At 34.9% G+C, this 16,637-nt stretch overlaps 1 protein-coding gene across 1 annotated transcript; it reads right to left on the bottom strand.

Moving 5' to 3' along the window:
* Positions 1–3,984: 3,984 nt before the first annotated feature.
* On the bottom strand, positions 3,985–16,501 carry LOC140043472 (neuronal acetylcholine receptor subunit alpha-10-like). The gene is made up of 6 exons (XM_072087989.1): positions 16,420–16,501; positions 13,683–13,828; positions 11,554–11,598; positions 10,044–10,153; positions 6,663–7,201; positions 3,985–5,289 (listed from the first exon to the last, which is right to left on the bottom strand). Exons 1-6 carry the CDS (start codon positions 16,469–16,471, stop codon positions 4,832–4,834), a joined length of 1,350 nt encoding a protein of 449 aa, XP_071944090.1. The 5' UTR covers positions 16,472–16,501; the 3' UTR covers positions 3,985–4,831.
* Positions 16,502–16,637: the final 136 nt, after the last annotated feature.

The following is a 16,637-nucleotide window of genomic DNA, read 5'->3' as shown; positions in this document are numbered from 1 at the left end:
ATGGTATGGTAGAAGGTGGCGAAGGTGTTAGTGACGGTAGTAGTGTTGATGGTAACGTGTTTATGGTATGGTAGAAGGGGGCGAAGGTGTTAGTGACGGTAGTAGTGTTGATGGTAACGTGTTTATGGTATGGTAGAAGGTGGCGAAGGTGTTGGTGACGTTAGTAGTGTTCATAGTAACGTTTTTATATTATGGTATAAGGCGGCGAAGGTGTTGGTGACGGTAGTAGTGTTGATGGTAACGTTTTTATGGTATGGTAGAAGGTGGCGAAGGTGTTGGTGACGTTAGTAGTGTTTATAGTGACGTTTTTATGGTATAGTAGAATGTGGCGAAGGTGATGGTAGTAGTATTGATGGTAACGTTTTTATGGTATGGTAGAAGGTGGCGAAGGTGTTGGTGACGTTAGTAGTGTTTATAGTGACGTGTTTATGGTATGGTAGAATGTGGCGAAGGTGATGGTAGTAGTGTTGATAGTAACGTTTTTATGGTATAGTAGAATGTGGCGAAGGTGTTGGTGACGGTAGTAGTGTTGATAGTAACGTTTTTATGGTATAGTAGAATGTGGCGAAGGTGATGGTAGTAGTGTTGATAGTAACGTGTTTATGGTATGGTTGAAGGTGGCGAAGGTGTTGGTGACGTTAGTAGTGTTCATAGAAACGTTTTTATGGTATGCTAGAAGGTGGCGAAGGTGTTAGTGACGGTAGTATAGTGTTGATGGTAACGTTTTTATGGTATGGTAGAAGGTGGCGAAGGTGTTGGTGACGGTAGTAGTGTTGATGGTAACGTTTTTATGGTATGGTAGAAGGTGGCGAAGGTGTTTGTGACGTTAGTAGTGTTTATAGTGACGTTTTTATGGTATAGTAGAATGTGGCGAAGGTGATGGTAGTAGTATTGATGGTAACGTTTTTATGGTATGGTAGAAGGTGGCGAAGGTGTTGGTGACGTTAGTAGTGTTTATAGTGACGTGTTTATGGTATGGTAGAATGTGGCGAAGGTGATGGTAGTAGTGTTGATAGTAACGTTTTTATGGTATAGTAGAATGTGGCGAAGGTGTTGGTGACGGTAGTAGTGTTGATAGTAACGTTTTTATGGTATAGTAGAATGTGGCGAAGGTGATGGTAGTAGTGTTGATAGTAACGTGTTTATGGTATGGTTGAAGGTGGCGAAGGTGTTGGTGACGTTAGTAGTGTTCATAGAAACGTTTTTATGGTATGCTAGAAGGTGGCGAAGGTGTTAGTGACGGTAGTATAGTGTTGATGGTAACGTTTTTATGGTATGGTAGAAGGTGGCGAAGGTGTTGGTGACGGTAGTAGTGTTGATGGTAACGTTTTTATGGTATGGTAGAAGGTGGCGAAGGTGTTAGTGACGGTAGTAGTGTTGATGGTAACGTGTTTATGGTATGGTGGAAGGTGGCGAAGGTGTTGGTGACGTTAGTAGTGTTCATAGAAACGTTTTTATGGTATGCTAGAAGGTGGCGAAGGTGTTAGTGACGGTAGTATAGTGTTGATGGTAACGTTTTTATGGTATGGTAGAAGGTAGCGAAGGTGTTGGTGACGGTAGTAGTGTTGATGGTAACGTTTTTATGGTATTGTAGAAGGTGGCGAAGGTGTATGTTGTATTTTTGATGTTTTTGAATATTGGTAATTCTAATAGTAGCAATTTGTGTTGGGAATATTGTTGCGGTGATATGAGTGTTTGTTCTCATACCATGGCGTTGGTGGTGTGGATGTGTATACATTATATGGTTGATTGTATTGGTGGTGATAAAAATGATAGTTATGGGCGATTATGATATAATATGATTGAAGATGAAGACAATAATACGAGAATAGACAGATAGTGAAGCATTTATACGTTCAATACGTTCAGTATTATATTGGTATTGAACGTATAAATGCTTCACTATTATTATAGCTTTGCATAATTGTATAACTATTAATCGTAAGTATTTCTTGATTGTATGCCTATTGGCACAACACCAACACGGTGGAATAAACATTATGTACAATCCGTATGCGAATCACGCTGAAAACATTATTATTCAATGATATTGATTAATAAGGCAACGTTTAATAAAATATGGCAAATATTACCATTAATGTATAAAACATTTGTGTGGAAATTTAATGATATAACTGATTAATTGATTCGGTACGAACATGCGAAAAGGAAAATATTCATAAATAAATGAAACAGTTACGAATTATGTAATACTGAGTATGTAATACAAAGTCAATTGTGTTGGTTGTCAGAATTCGCTGGTGATAGATTGTTTATACACTTTGCTATGCAAACTAAACATTGTCATTAATCTGGCATTGATTATGTTTTGGAATTTCGATACGAGAAAATAACGACGATAAGACAGAACATTGCGACAGGCGTATTACATGCGCACGTCATTTATAAAAGTCAATATGACTATTACAATCGTTCTACTGTCGTCATTTATTTCACCTACTGTGTGCTTTTTCGGATTATTTTTATCGATTTTTTCTATTTTCTAATAGTCTTGCTTTAAATATGCATATTGAATTCATTGAAAATGCACGGTGTTAATGTTTGTTGAGAAAATTCATAATCGTACCACGTAACTGAAAGTATATTTTTCACATTAATAACAGTGAGTGGGCTATATTAAATCCCCACATTAGTGTGGCTATTCAATAATAATGATACAGTTAAATGCTTTTATATTTAAAGTTATTATATTTATTGTCTATCTTAATAAACTCATTAATGAATTTCCAATATTTCATATATTTGACCTACTAATCAATAAAGATGTTATCATCATTTTTTACTTTCAAGATTGTAACTTTTTTCAATTTTTGTTTAAACCCATAGTATATGTTTGAGGTGAATATGTTATATAAACATCATTTACGTCACATAAAATCAATTCAAGTATCAAGGGAACTTGTCACACTAGAAATATGTTGGTTTAATTGAAATTAATTTTGATTCTGTGATTTTCTCGAGATCAACTGTGCATTCATGCATTCTCATCGCGTTAGGTGCGTATGCGGCATCCTGGGTATACACAACTAATTCGGCATCCTAAAGCTTGGTTCCCACTAGAACGTAACGCAAGGACGTAAACGCAACGCAAGCGTTTTAACCAATGACAAGCGAAATTATAGACAGTTAGCAATTACAACCGAATAAGCCATCGCTTGTGATTGGTTAATTCACTTGCGTTGCGTTACGTCCTTGTGTTGCGTCGCTAGTGGGAGCCAAGCTTAAAGCTTGATAACGTAAGGACGTAACGCAACGCAACAAGCAATGACATATTCAAACTGTCGCTTTTCATAGGTCAACTCGCTTGCGTTGCGTCTACAGGCTTGCGTTGCGTCTCTATGGTGTGAACCAAGCTTAAGCGTGGTTCCTAACGCTCTGCCTACACTATCAAACTAATTTTACAAAAAAGTGGTAGTGATATTCCTAAATGGTAGTGATATGACATCATCATGTCCATATATGGGCACATCACATTTTGTTGTCACATAAAGTGTAATAGTGTAGACAGAGCTTAAAGTGTGGTTCCCACTAGCGACGCAACACAAGGACGTAACGCAACGCAAGTGAATTGACCAATCACAAGCGATGGCTTATTCGCTTGTGATTGCTAACTGTCCATAACTTCGCTTGTCATTGGTTAAAACGCTTGCGTTGCGTTTACGTCCTTGCGTTACGTTCTAGTGGGAACCAAGCTTAAAGGACATAACGGCGGGACGTAATCGCAACGTAATTGACTTTTTCTAATATCGAAGTTCAAATTAATTCGTTTTACCAAAATGGATGAAAGGATAGATTTAATCAACACGCGTTTCCGGTATAAAAAACGCACTGCACTCAACAACTCAATAAATGCTAGTTTACAGGCTTTGAATTATGTTCACTCATGTACCTGGTTCCATGTCGTCTGTGCACTTAATATAGCCAACCAAACCAGCCCTGACCGTTCGAATGTATTTGCGACAACATGGATAATTGAAATAAAACGATGTAGGCTGTTCGGAGCCATATGCTTTGAAATGTTTTATTAGGAAATACCTCTGTAACATTTTCTGACAATAATTTATAATACGGACATTTATCATAATTCTAATGGTCTCTGATTATTGTAATATGATATTTACTAATAATCTAACAATCGGTGAAAAGAAAATCACATTAAACATCCTACCAACAAGTAACACTACCAAAATACTATTTCCATATTCATACAAATCACACTTAAGTGAGATGTATCCATTAATAAAAAAACACCAAGTTATTCATTTAAGTAAAATAATAAGTGGTATTCACTTTAATAGGATTTTATTCTATTCTATTCTTATTATTAAAGCTTGGTTCCCACTAGAACGTAACGCAAGGACGTAAACGCAACGCAAGCGTTTTAACCAATGACAAGCAACAAGTTATAGACAGTTAGCAATCACAAGCGAATAAGCCATCGCTTGTGATTGGGCAATTCACTTGCGTTGCGTTACGTCCTTGCGTTGCGTTGTTAGTGGGAACCACGCTTAACTATTATTATAATAACTTTTGTTTTATTTACTAGTACAGTGCGTAACTTTCGTCTAAGTAGATCAAAATGGGTTCAACTGTAGTTTGAACTGGATGTAGAATTAAGTTTTATCATTTACCTTGTCCTTTTAAGTTTTTAAATATTATATTGTAGTGATTCGTGGTTTCTCCTTTGTTTGTTTTTATATATGGAAGTATAACGTATGTCGTTAATCTACAAGAGGTAGCTGGGGTAATCTGCCCTTAATTAGTTCTTACGATGTATACAATTATATTGACCAAATTACAATATGTAATATTATCTTTTTATTAACTTAATTGTTACAACTATAGATGCTGTAAACACAATGAACATGCATAGTATCAGCATGATTCGGTCAAGTACACTCGCTAGATCCGTCCATGTTTCCAAAAGTTCTTCCTCCTTCTTCCTCTCGTCGATTTGCTCGTTAAACTTTCTGATATCTGCCATTATCTCTTTGAGTTCTTCTGAAGGGTTGACGCCATTGTTCTTCTTAGTGATGTCTGTGATGACTACGGGAGAAGGGTGTACTCTTTTGAAGCATTGTGATGATCCCATGACGGTACACTTCTGGTCCTTATAAATTCCCAAGAATGATCCTAAGCCTCTCACGATGTATTTGTTGATGACAGCATTTACGGGCTTCTTGTGTCTTCCGTAATGAACTTTTAGAATGATAGACGTCGCTACCACAGATATGCATCCCAGTGAGATTATGAGTGTGAAGAAGCTTGCTGTAAAAAAAAATGAAAACAGCCAAAGATTAATACCGTATTGTTTGAATTATAAGTTTATGACATATATTGCAACATTATGCATGTAGTATTATCTTCTTACGTCGAAGTTGTGATTATTCTATCCGCGGGCTTTTAGGGATACGTTTGTTAGTTACAATCCTACTATTGTGTATTTTTCTATCTGCTGTTGGCATTTTTTTTAATTCTAAATTTAATGATGGAAGAGTGAACTCTTAATTACTAGAAATATTTAAACCACAGAACTAATTCTAATGTAAGATTCGTATAATCATATCAGCTTTAAAAGTTAGTAGCATATAGGTTGCTTATTGTTCTTAGAGAAATAATATTTTAAACATTCTACGCAACTGTTAACATTCCCCCAGATTCACCTATATTTTTTTATATATATAAACCATCATGGTGATAGTTAGGTGTTGATATTTCAAACTTTACGGTACTGATTTACTTTTTTTCTATTTCGTTGACTTTGAAACATTTTATTTAAATTTGTATAATTCGTTGCAGTTAATATATTTTTTTCGATTAATTTGGTAGGCTATGGATTACTGATAGTCTCTCAGAACCCTGTAAATAATTTAAATTTTGGTAATATCCTTTTTAATAGATTATTACTTGTTATTCACATGTCTGTCATAGAATTTCTAACATAAATGAAACATGACTTGCAATTACGAATCCGCTGACATGTTGACCTGAGGCGACGAATACAACATATTGTATCTTGTCTATTAATCTCACTACAGTAGGTACTATGTAATTACAGTAAGTGGTTTGACCAGAGACCTTAGCTTACTAAAGGAATGTAATGACAGTTTTGTTTTTTTGTGTTTGATAATCAATTATTCCGTAGTATTGTGCTAAACTAAAATACTGTAAAACCTCGAAAAGAAGCCCTTGGGCTTCTTTTTTAATACTCTTGGGTGGGCTTCTTTTAAAGATGAGCTTCTTTTCAAGATGGGCTTCTTTCCGAAATTACTTTGCAAACAAAAGTTGTGGGCTTCTTTTCGAAATTAATTCTGTATATTTTTAATTTGTGAATTTCTACTACAATAATAGGATTTTTTAGATATTACTTGCCAATTTTACATATTTGTGATTACCATTTCAAACTGTAAAATAAATGTATGATATAAATTTGATCGTACATTATATCTACATCACGAGTTATCTGGGCATTACATGACCCTGTTCCTTTGATATTCAAATAGATTATTTCGAAAATAAGCCATTACTATCTTGAAAAGAAGCCCAGATTCGAACTCGGAGTTTGATAATTGGCATCTCATTATTAGAAAACTTTAATGGTATTGTTTAAATAACGGGGCGGTTTAGATTCTTTGACTCACCAATATAAGGAGTTTCATCAGATGGCGGTAATGACTCAGCAATCAATTGTTGAAACAAGACAATCGCCAATAGATTTGTAATAGAAAATGATATCTTCTCACCACATTCTGCCGGGAGATAGAAGACGAATGCTGCTAAAAATGAAAGCAACACACACGGGGCTAGGACATTGCCAATGTAAGATTGGTATCGCCTTGCTAAACCAATTGACATAGTGATGTCTGTAAATGGGTGTAGGCAGCAGTCATACTTAATAACGTTCTTTTCGAAGGAGACATATTCTAAATCCCAGACACCATTCTCCTGGAATTCGTTCTGGTTACTAGCCTCTCCGGTTATTGCTTCGACGTCAACGTCCTGACTTCCGTACGACCAAGATCCAAATTTAAATTTGCAAACTTGTTTGTCGAATGGGAAGAATTTGACATCCATCTTGCAAAATGCAGTGTAGATTGCTGGAGATGCCATGATAACTGATCCATCTGAATCGATGGATAACGGGATGTCGTCTTTGACACTTTCAAATTTATCGTCTACACTGTAAAATGAAAACAAAATACAATCAACTCAGCAGTGGCTTAGACAACATTATAACACTATGTCGTGCTGGGGTGCACAAGCAAAGCGGATTTTTAATACCAACACACGTGGACCATAATATATATGTTAAGCGTTATTATGATGTAAGGTGGCCTACTTTGGGCCCCTGACACTTACTTCGTCGTATAGAAATAACCAGGTTCTACCTCTTCAGCAAATTTATTTTTATCGAAACCCTATATATGTGTTTTTCTTTATATAATAATGAACTGCTCAGCGCGATGTAAATTATTGGGCCTATGATTGTCATGTATTAGTTTGTCGAGTAGTCATATAGAATGACCAGGTGTAGAAAATGTATACTTGTTGCTGTTGTAGGTATATCCATCATTGATAGTGTGGTAATTTTTATAAGCCATATATTCGATGAGATTGCTATTCATTAAAATTAATCGTTGAATTTACAAACCAATGTGAAATATCTTCATTAAATGCATTTGTGTCGCTATTATGAAATAGTTTTTAGGCGCCAAGCAATTTAAGAATAGCGTAAAGTGTTCTCACTTCTATTTAATATTGAGATTCTTATATGACGATGACACGTATAAGTTAATATATACTTTTATTATGCTATTGCGACGATTAACGTCACGAAAAACTAAGAAGCCACAGTTTCGTTCAAATGTATCCAACGTTTGTAGACATGCGCAGAGTGATCATTTCTGTTGTCGTCGGAACGTGTACAATCAAAACAAGTGTGTGAAAATAAAACACGTCGAATTTAATTACGTGAATGAAACACTCCTCTTGAGCACCGATTAGTTACCGTCTTTTTGTTTGTGCTGCAAAATAGTAGGTGGAAATATAGACACGCATACGCATAAACTTCCGAATAGCGCGTTCAAGATACGGTTCGTGTTTTTATCATAACCTTTAACGAAATCATAACAGATCAAAGCTGATTTAAATCAAATCTCTCTGTAGACAACCACCGTTGCATTAGTCCTACTTGATAACAAACCTAAGCTGTATATGAGAGGGCCAGTCTACCTTATAGCCAATTCTAATCTTTAGGAGAATTACCACTACCATTTGGATTATGTGGCAGATGAACAAATTGTTGTTTCAGAGCTATTTTTACACTAATCGTAGTTACTTAAACATAATAAATTCTTTAACAATTTACTAATAATTATCTAGTTTATCCATATAATTTATATGGTTATGAATATTATCATGCATTCGGGTAGTATTAATATAGACTATTATGAAAAATCTAGTCAACTGGATTTACTTTTTAATAAAACTTCGCTGAATTACTAATATATGTATGTATCATCATCTTCTATACCATACAATTTATATAGACGACCGTTGCAGTTTCATTTAATAAACTAGATTGGTCAAGTTTACAGTATCTTGCAATGTCTCATGAGACTAGACACGCTACTCATAAAAACATTGAGTAATTCTATCCCATATCCTATTTTGTAATTAAAAAGACTATTTTCTAATTAAGCACGGTGTATCGTATTTACGGGTGACGACTTGTACTGGACATAATAATGTATAAATTAGTTAAATATGTGTAGGCAAATATCATGAAAATAATGTCATCCAGCTGTAGTATAGCACTAAAAATATGTTACACAGATCCTCAACGTATAAACTTGTTTACATACGCATTCAACAAAGAGTAACTCTGTAATTATACGGCCTTACCACGTCGAAACACCGGTTCTCGTCAGATCACCGAAGTTAAGCAACGTTGGGCCCGGTTAGAGCTTTATAAGAGATCATCTCGGGGGTCTAGGACAACTACCACCCGGACAACTACCACCCGGACAATAACCCCCTGGACAATTACCCCCTAGGAAAACTACCCTCTAGCTACCCACTAGGAACAACTACAGCTTAGGATTGGTAACCAAATTAACAAGCTGCTTCTTTTTGGTGCTAATTGTATTGTAAAATCAAATGGTGTGTAAAGAGGGGACTACGAGGGGCGTTGTACCACACTATATATTTAACAATATTTGAGGTGAAATTATTAAAATATCGACGTATGTACCTAACATTTGTAGTATATTTTGTAATAACTGTAGCGATATTAATTTTTTTTTAAACTTCTAGGTCAAACTATGAAAAACGATTTCCTCCCTATGTTTTAAAGTTCAGTAAGTTTTACAAGATCGTAATTATAACCCAAGGTGTAGGTGTCATGATATAGGTGTGGTTGTTCAGAGGGTGTTGTTGTCCTAGGGGAATAGCAGTTGGAATAGAGGGTAGTTGTCCTAGGAGGGTAGTTGTCCTAGAGGGTAGTTGTCCTAGGGGGTAGTTGTCCGGGTGGGAGTTGTCCTAAGGGGGTAGTTGTCCTAGAGGGTAGTTGTCCTAGGTGGTAATTGTCCGGGTGGTAGTTGTCCTAGAAGGGTCATTGTCCGGGTGGTAATTGTCCAGGGGGTAGTTGTCCGGATACGCTCGGAATACCGGGAGCTTGGGTCTCATCAGGCTTTTGAAATCAGCACTGCTGACTCTTATGGCAGCCCCTGCATCTAGTATCTGCCTCAGATGTATTGGCTTATGCCTCTTCTCTGGTTAAAGTGGATACTAGACGAAAGAAGCCTTTGGTCAATTTTGAGACCAGCCAAAGGTGCTTTAAACAGTCCTGGCTTACGTCATCATTCAGATGAATGTAAGACTAACTGGCATTGTCGTTTACGACAGAATTCGGCCAACAAAAAAAATATTTTGTAATGAATCGTAAAATTTGAGGCATTGAACAATTGATATTGGAAAACAAGCACGTTAACCACCAAGCTACAGCTCCACTACCTACTTACTTGTTATACAACGTTATGTCTGGAATCCATATAGCTGATTTATCAACTTTTATCGTACCCAATCCACCATACTCAGAAGCGTTCCATACCATCAGGTGATCCGTCCAAGTCTTGATCGATACAAATGGAAATGTTACGTTAATGATTGCCCTTGGGGGGTTATATGGTCTGGTTATAAATTGCGTTTGCGTTGCAAGATCTAACCAGGATGGTGCTCGCATACAGTAGGGAGGTTTCGCAACCTTACGAATACGATAACGAAAACGGATACGTCATACATTTGTGAAACTTTTGAGCTGATCCCCATTTCATATTCGTAAAGCGTATTCGTGTTGACGAATATCACCAGTCATATTCGTAACTACAAAACGAGTATAGTTTTTGATCTATTTTGCACATTTTGCATTTAAATCAGGAATGATTCATGATTATAATATAATTATAGATTTATTGAAAGTAATTTACTAAAATAATTTACTAAAATGCCAAGTCAATTTTGATAAATAGTAGTTTTTAAAGTCCTCATTCGCTTTGATGTTACGCTAGGCCTAGGCAGACAAGCACCAAGCAACACGTACCCGCGCATCGCTCAAACTTACCGCAGTCATATTTTGGACGCGCCTCAATATTTCGTTGCCATGCGAAACAGATTTTTTTATGGCTTACGAAAACGAATACGTGTGCGTGACGTATCCGTTTTCGTTATCGTATTCGTAAGATTGCAAAACCTCTCTAGTATCGAGATGATATAGACGAGAAAACCCTTAGAAAGTTCTATGATGATGATGTAAATGTCTATCGAAAATTGTTAGCAAGAATTTGTTCTTTTTCTTTTGTAAGAAAATAACATAGAATATCAGTACAAAACCATATTCACATTAATTAAACCAGAAAAAGGTGAATTCACTCTTTCCTGATGAAACCGATTATTTTGTCTTTATTTAGCGAGATGTAATTTTACGGGACCGTTAGGCCTTACTGCTGTTATTAATTTTCAGTTATTAAAATGGTTACTACCTTGTGTTGTAATTCGTCTTATTAAGCCTTTTTCACATTCGCACATGGATTATCGCTATATATACAATTATATTAAAGTGTTGGTGACGTCATATTATAGTAATTTACTAAAACGTAAAGCTTCCTAGATCGAACTCTTTAGTAGTAATCTTTGCTTGTTAAGTTTACATTCTGTATAGGCTTAGGCCTAAATAAAACATTATTCAGACACATAATTGCTGCGCAACTGACCATCCTTTTCCGGTAGCCCATACTAGGCTAAGTTTTATTATCCAAACTATTTCAAAAATGACCATAATACAAACTGCTCTTAACAGTTGTTTTAACAGATGTCGCATTCTTAAAAATAAATACATTACTTTGCAAATGTTGCTGATCATAAAGGTGTAACGCTTTATTCATCACTCACAGCCAACAACCTTCTTAAGCCCATTGATCCATTAGGCTTCGTAAAACCATAATAAACGAACGGTCGCCCTGAGAATAGACTTACCTGTGCCATCCATCCGTTCACCGATATAAATTGACGTCTTTCGTCCTGAAAGAAACCATAGGGAAAAGGAGAATCGACATTAACAGTAACGAATAAGAAACAACATTTGTAACAATTTCAAAGTTCATTGTAGCGTAATACTTTAAATTAATAAACTGGGTGTATGTACAAATTCAGTGTATAACTGAAGATATTTATATTTTTTACCTTGGGATGAACACTAAACAATTTTGTTAGTCCCTCTGTAGTAATCTTTTGTCTCTTTGCTACATAATTTTTTTATACAAACACACAGTTTAGTGTATATTATATTTAGTTAGATCAATTTTAAAACAATAGCGTCCTCTATTAATCAAAACTGTAACACCTTAATTAAAGTAGCGCCCTCTATTAACCTTTATAACTGTAGCACCCTCTATTAACCTTTATAACTGTAGCGCCCTCTATGGTAAACATATATAATTCCTATTTTTTTATTGTTCTGAAATCATATATACAACCTTAATAGGATGTCAAAAGTATGGTTCTCGGTAAAGTTGTCCTTTAAGTATTTATGATAATGTAGTGTAAGCCTTTAATTACAATGAAAAGAATTTTGCCGGTGGCAAGTTTAAACATGAGCCTGTACCGTTATTATGACTCGGTTTTTGACGTGTTTACATTATGAATAAATAATAATTACGAGTCAAGTGGTGTATTTGACCATAGAATTCAATTACATATTCATTAAATTAAAATAATAAATATAAAAAAAAATATTGGTTACCATAAATGATAAATAATGTTTTAGTCCTAATACGCTTAGAATCTTTGGGCCTACATTAGTTGATGTTAAGGAACGTGTAATCGTGACGTCACACAAAGTACATAGTTACTGTGTATAAGTTATATTTAAAATATTATATGTAAACCTAAACTGTTGCTCGTGTATAGTTTACACCATTGTTTGATCCAGTATCATATGGAAGGTGTGGATATATTGATTATAGTAATAATTAATATCACATATCGATCGAATCAATAACTTTATAAGAAGCAACAAACAAAGAGAAGTATTCGATTGGAGTATCTGCAGGTGAAGTAAGCTTAACCCCATTAATTAAATTGATATAAAGTATACGTAAAGGCTTTTTACAACAAATGTAATAATTGTTTAAATTCTTTTAATTATATTTGTATTTTAAGATACAGTTACATGGTTTGTATTGGGTAACAAGCTTTCGATTACATCAGGAATCATGCTTATGCTACTGATCAGTCATGGTAAATAGTGTAGGCCCTACACTTTGGAAATATAATAACGGTTAGATCGTAGTCTTCGACAAAAAATCACCCTTAAAATGATATTAAACGAGTAAATTGACGTCTTTCGTACTGAAAGAAACCATAGCGAAAACGAGAATCGACATTGACGGTAACGAATAAGAATCAACATTTGTAAAACGAGTTCATCGTAGCGTAATACTTTAAATTAATAAAATGGGTGTATGTATCAGTTTACCATACAGACCTTGAGATTACGAACATTTTTGTAAAGAATAAATGCCTCTTTTCACAGTAAAATGTTAGAACCATTTATTTTATAGAATGTTTACGGTTTTTACAATTTGTAAAGTCAATCAATTTCTAATTGTTATTTTGATCACGTATGAGTTACATATTTTCACGCTCTAGTTGCGCCGGAAAATAATTTCCTCTGGTATCTTTTTATTGTTAATATTACTATTAACACGGGCCAGAATAATGTGATTTAGGATTCCAATTTTTTTTTAATATTTTAAATCGAATATTGAAATGTTTGTAATTGTTTCATTTGGTAGTACCCTTTCGAATTGTTTAACCAGTAGATCCACTAATTGATATAAGCTTTGTGTTACGTATTGCATTTGTAGAAACATAAATTATGAAGTTTGATATCGAGAAGGTAAACTTTCTTCCTAAATTTACCACTAGGCGCCACGCAAGGACGTAGACGGAACACAAGCGACTGAGGAACCAATCACAAACGACAGTTCGAATAATCTATCGCTTGTGATTGGTCAAATCACTTGCGTTGCGCTTGAACGTCCTTGCGTTGCGTCTCTTGTGGGAACCAAGTTTTATGAAAGGTCTTGCGTTTTCATACTTACCAATTCAGTGACTTGCGTTACAAGGTAACGGTATGTTATGATAACGGCATCAGAATCATTGTAGACAGGTCTAGCGGATGGTTGAGGATAGTTCGCCAGCAGATTATTTATCAACTTAGCTTCATTGTTAATCGCATCTGCATCAACTGTAAATCCAGTAATTATATATAAAACTACAATATTTATAAACTAAAAACGTATACAAACACTTACAAAACAAAGATGTGTGGCATAAAGTAATGAAAGGGGAAAATTTACGAATAGTAAATAAAAACAATACGTCAAATTAGAAATACATACTAAATTTTATTCTAAGAAAACATACTTATAGGCCTAATTATATGCTTAATTACTTGACAGCGTGTATTTTATATGTTTCTAGGCTTAAGCCTTTCTTTTAATGTCGTGGTTGGCTTGTGATACCAATTGACCAAGACCGTGTATACCACATGCACAAAAACGTTCGCATAACTGTTAGTACATAAATGTGCATGTAAACTAAGAGTGCTATTCAAGCACAAGTTTACCCGTACCCGTATTTGAAATTGTTGCCCCTAAGCTCTGTCTGCACTATCAAACTTTATGTGACAAAAAATGTGATGTGCCCATATATAGACATGATGATGTCATATCACTACCATATCCGGCGGGCCAGCTTCGTATAGTGCCCATGTTCGAAATAAGATGGAACTAGATCATTCATCATTTTATTTACATGGTTAGCGTTTCGATTTAGTACTGATTTTCCAATTTCAATTTTTTTTTATCATGCGATAATTTTTTTTTAGTACAATATTGTAGTTATTTTGAACGTGCGTTCTTTTTAACGGCCTATTTTTGTAGTAGTGATTTTTTTTTACAATGATCTTTACGACATTGCAGTTGTTAAAATAAAGTCACTGATTGATTTATACATCATTTCTCCATAAATAAATTGCTTGTTTTATTATGATGTTTTTCACGTTCTTTCAATAATGTATACCGGTACCTCTTTTTAGGTGATACAATGACTTTTTTGTACGTTTTTTTTTTTGTTACAGGCGAATAGTCAATAACTGTAATTACTTGAAGAGCAAGCAAACATTCCCGAGATCTCTTTCTAATTATCTCATCAATAAAGCTTGGTTCCCACTAGAACGTAACGCAAGGACGTAAACGCAACGCAAGCGTTTTAACCAATAACAAGCGAAGTTATAGACACTAAAGTGTGGTTCCCACTAGCGACGCAACACAAGGACGTAACGCAACGCAAGTGAATTGACCAATCACAAGCGATGGCTTATTCGCTTGTGATTGCTAACTGTCTATAACTTCGTTTGTCATTGGTTAAAACTCTTGCGTTGCGTTTACGTCCTTGCGTTACGTTCTAGTGGGAACCAAGCTTTAGCAATCACAAGCGAATAAGCCATCGCTTGTGATTGGTCAATTCACTTGCGTTGCGTTACGTCCTTGTGTTGCGTCGCTAGTGGGAACCACGCTTAAGGGTTACATTCAAAACTAAGTAAGAAAGAACATAGGATTTATTGAAAGTACATAAAGAGCATTCATATAAATATTGCAAAATTGGGCAGCTCACTTGGTGATGTGTGCCAAAAACTATGATCACGTCACACCATTGTTCAAAGAGTTAAATTGGCTACCCATGGAGTCACGTGTTAAATTTAAGATCCTGCTGCTGGTGTTCCGATGCCTAAATAGTTGCGCTCCAAAATATCTCTCAGAATTGTTGAAAGTCAAGAAGGGAAAGCGAGAACTAAGATCTAGTCATCAGGTGCTACTGGACATTCCAAGGAGCAAACATAGTTGGGGAGATCGGACTTTCAGTGTTGCTGGACCTAGGCTCTGGAACCACCTACCCTTGAACATTAAACACACATCATTATTGAGTCACTTTAAGTCACTACTCAAAACTCACCTTTTCTGATTTTTTTCTACAGCGCCATGAGCAATGAATGTTGGAATGGCGCTATATAAATCGAACGAGTGATTGATTGATTGAAATACATAGTTTAATTTATGGTATCGGCATCCTATATAGCCAGACGATTATTATTATCATTTCATTTCATTTCATTTCACATTTATTCAATTAATGAAAACTTAAACAAAGTAAACAATATAAACAAATAATGATTTCATTAATTTGGATCAGACTTAGAGGCCAAGGCCTGTTTCAGAAAGACCCAACAAAACATAAATACAAAATAAAAATGTGTACAAATTAGATAAAAGTGGCATAATAATAATAATATATTTATGAATGATAATTTTCCAAATAATTAAACTTAATTTGATGTCTGAATATTTTTGCATTTTCACATTTTTTTAGATTCTCTTTTAAGTTATTCCATAATTTAGGTCCATGAACTGTAATAAAAAATTGGCTTTTGCTAAGTCTTACAAAAGGAACATAAAGTAAATTTGAGTTCTTAAGATAATAAAAATGGACAGTCTTTGGTTTTTTAAATAATGATATTATAGAGAATGGAAGTTGACCTTTATCATATTGGAACATAAAAGTAAGTATTTGTTGTCTATGTAAATCTATTACTTTTAAGATATTAAGTTTTTTCTTTTTTGTATCTCTAGTAAAGTATATAGTTAAATATATTGTATTGTACTGTATTCTCAAAGACCCAAAGATCACACAATTTAAAGGGGGAAAGCGCAATTTTATACAAAATAAACATTTAAAATGTTAGATATAGACATACTGATATTAAATATCAGAACTTACCTGTATTTTCGAATCTCGTAAGAACTAATATGATGCAAAATAAAGTTAGCATTTCTGTAAAACGGTCTTTTCGTCTGATTGTAATGGCAGTAGACGCTCCAATAAGCGTATCCAACTAAAGTATTTCTGATACCACAATAGTTTTCCGCCAATAATATCGACCCAGACTATTACATTGTCATCGCAACTGTTGTATTTTTTTTGCTAAAATGCTTGCT

The sequence above is a fragment of the Antedon mediterranea genome, chromosome 3 (genome assembly GCF_964355755.1).
Source record: "Antedon mediterranea chromosome 3, ecAntMedi1.1, whole genome shotgun sequence".
Taxonomy (NCBI): Eukaryota; Metazoa; Echinodermata; class Crinoidea; order Comatulida; family Antedonidae; genus Antedon; species Antedon mediterranea.
The sequence above is the reverse complement of the archived record's forward strand: the minus strand, read 5'-3'. Positions and strand labels throughout refer to the sequence as shown.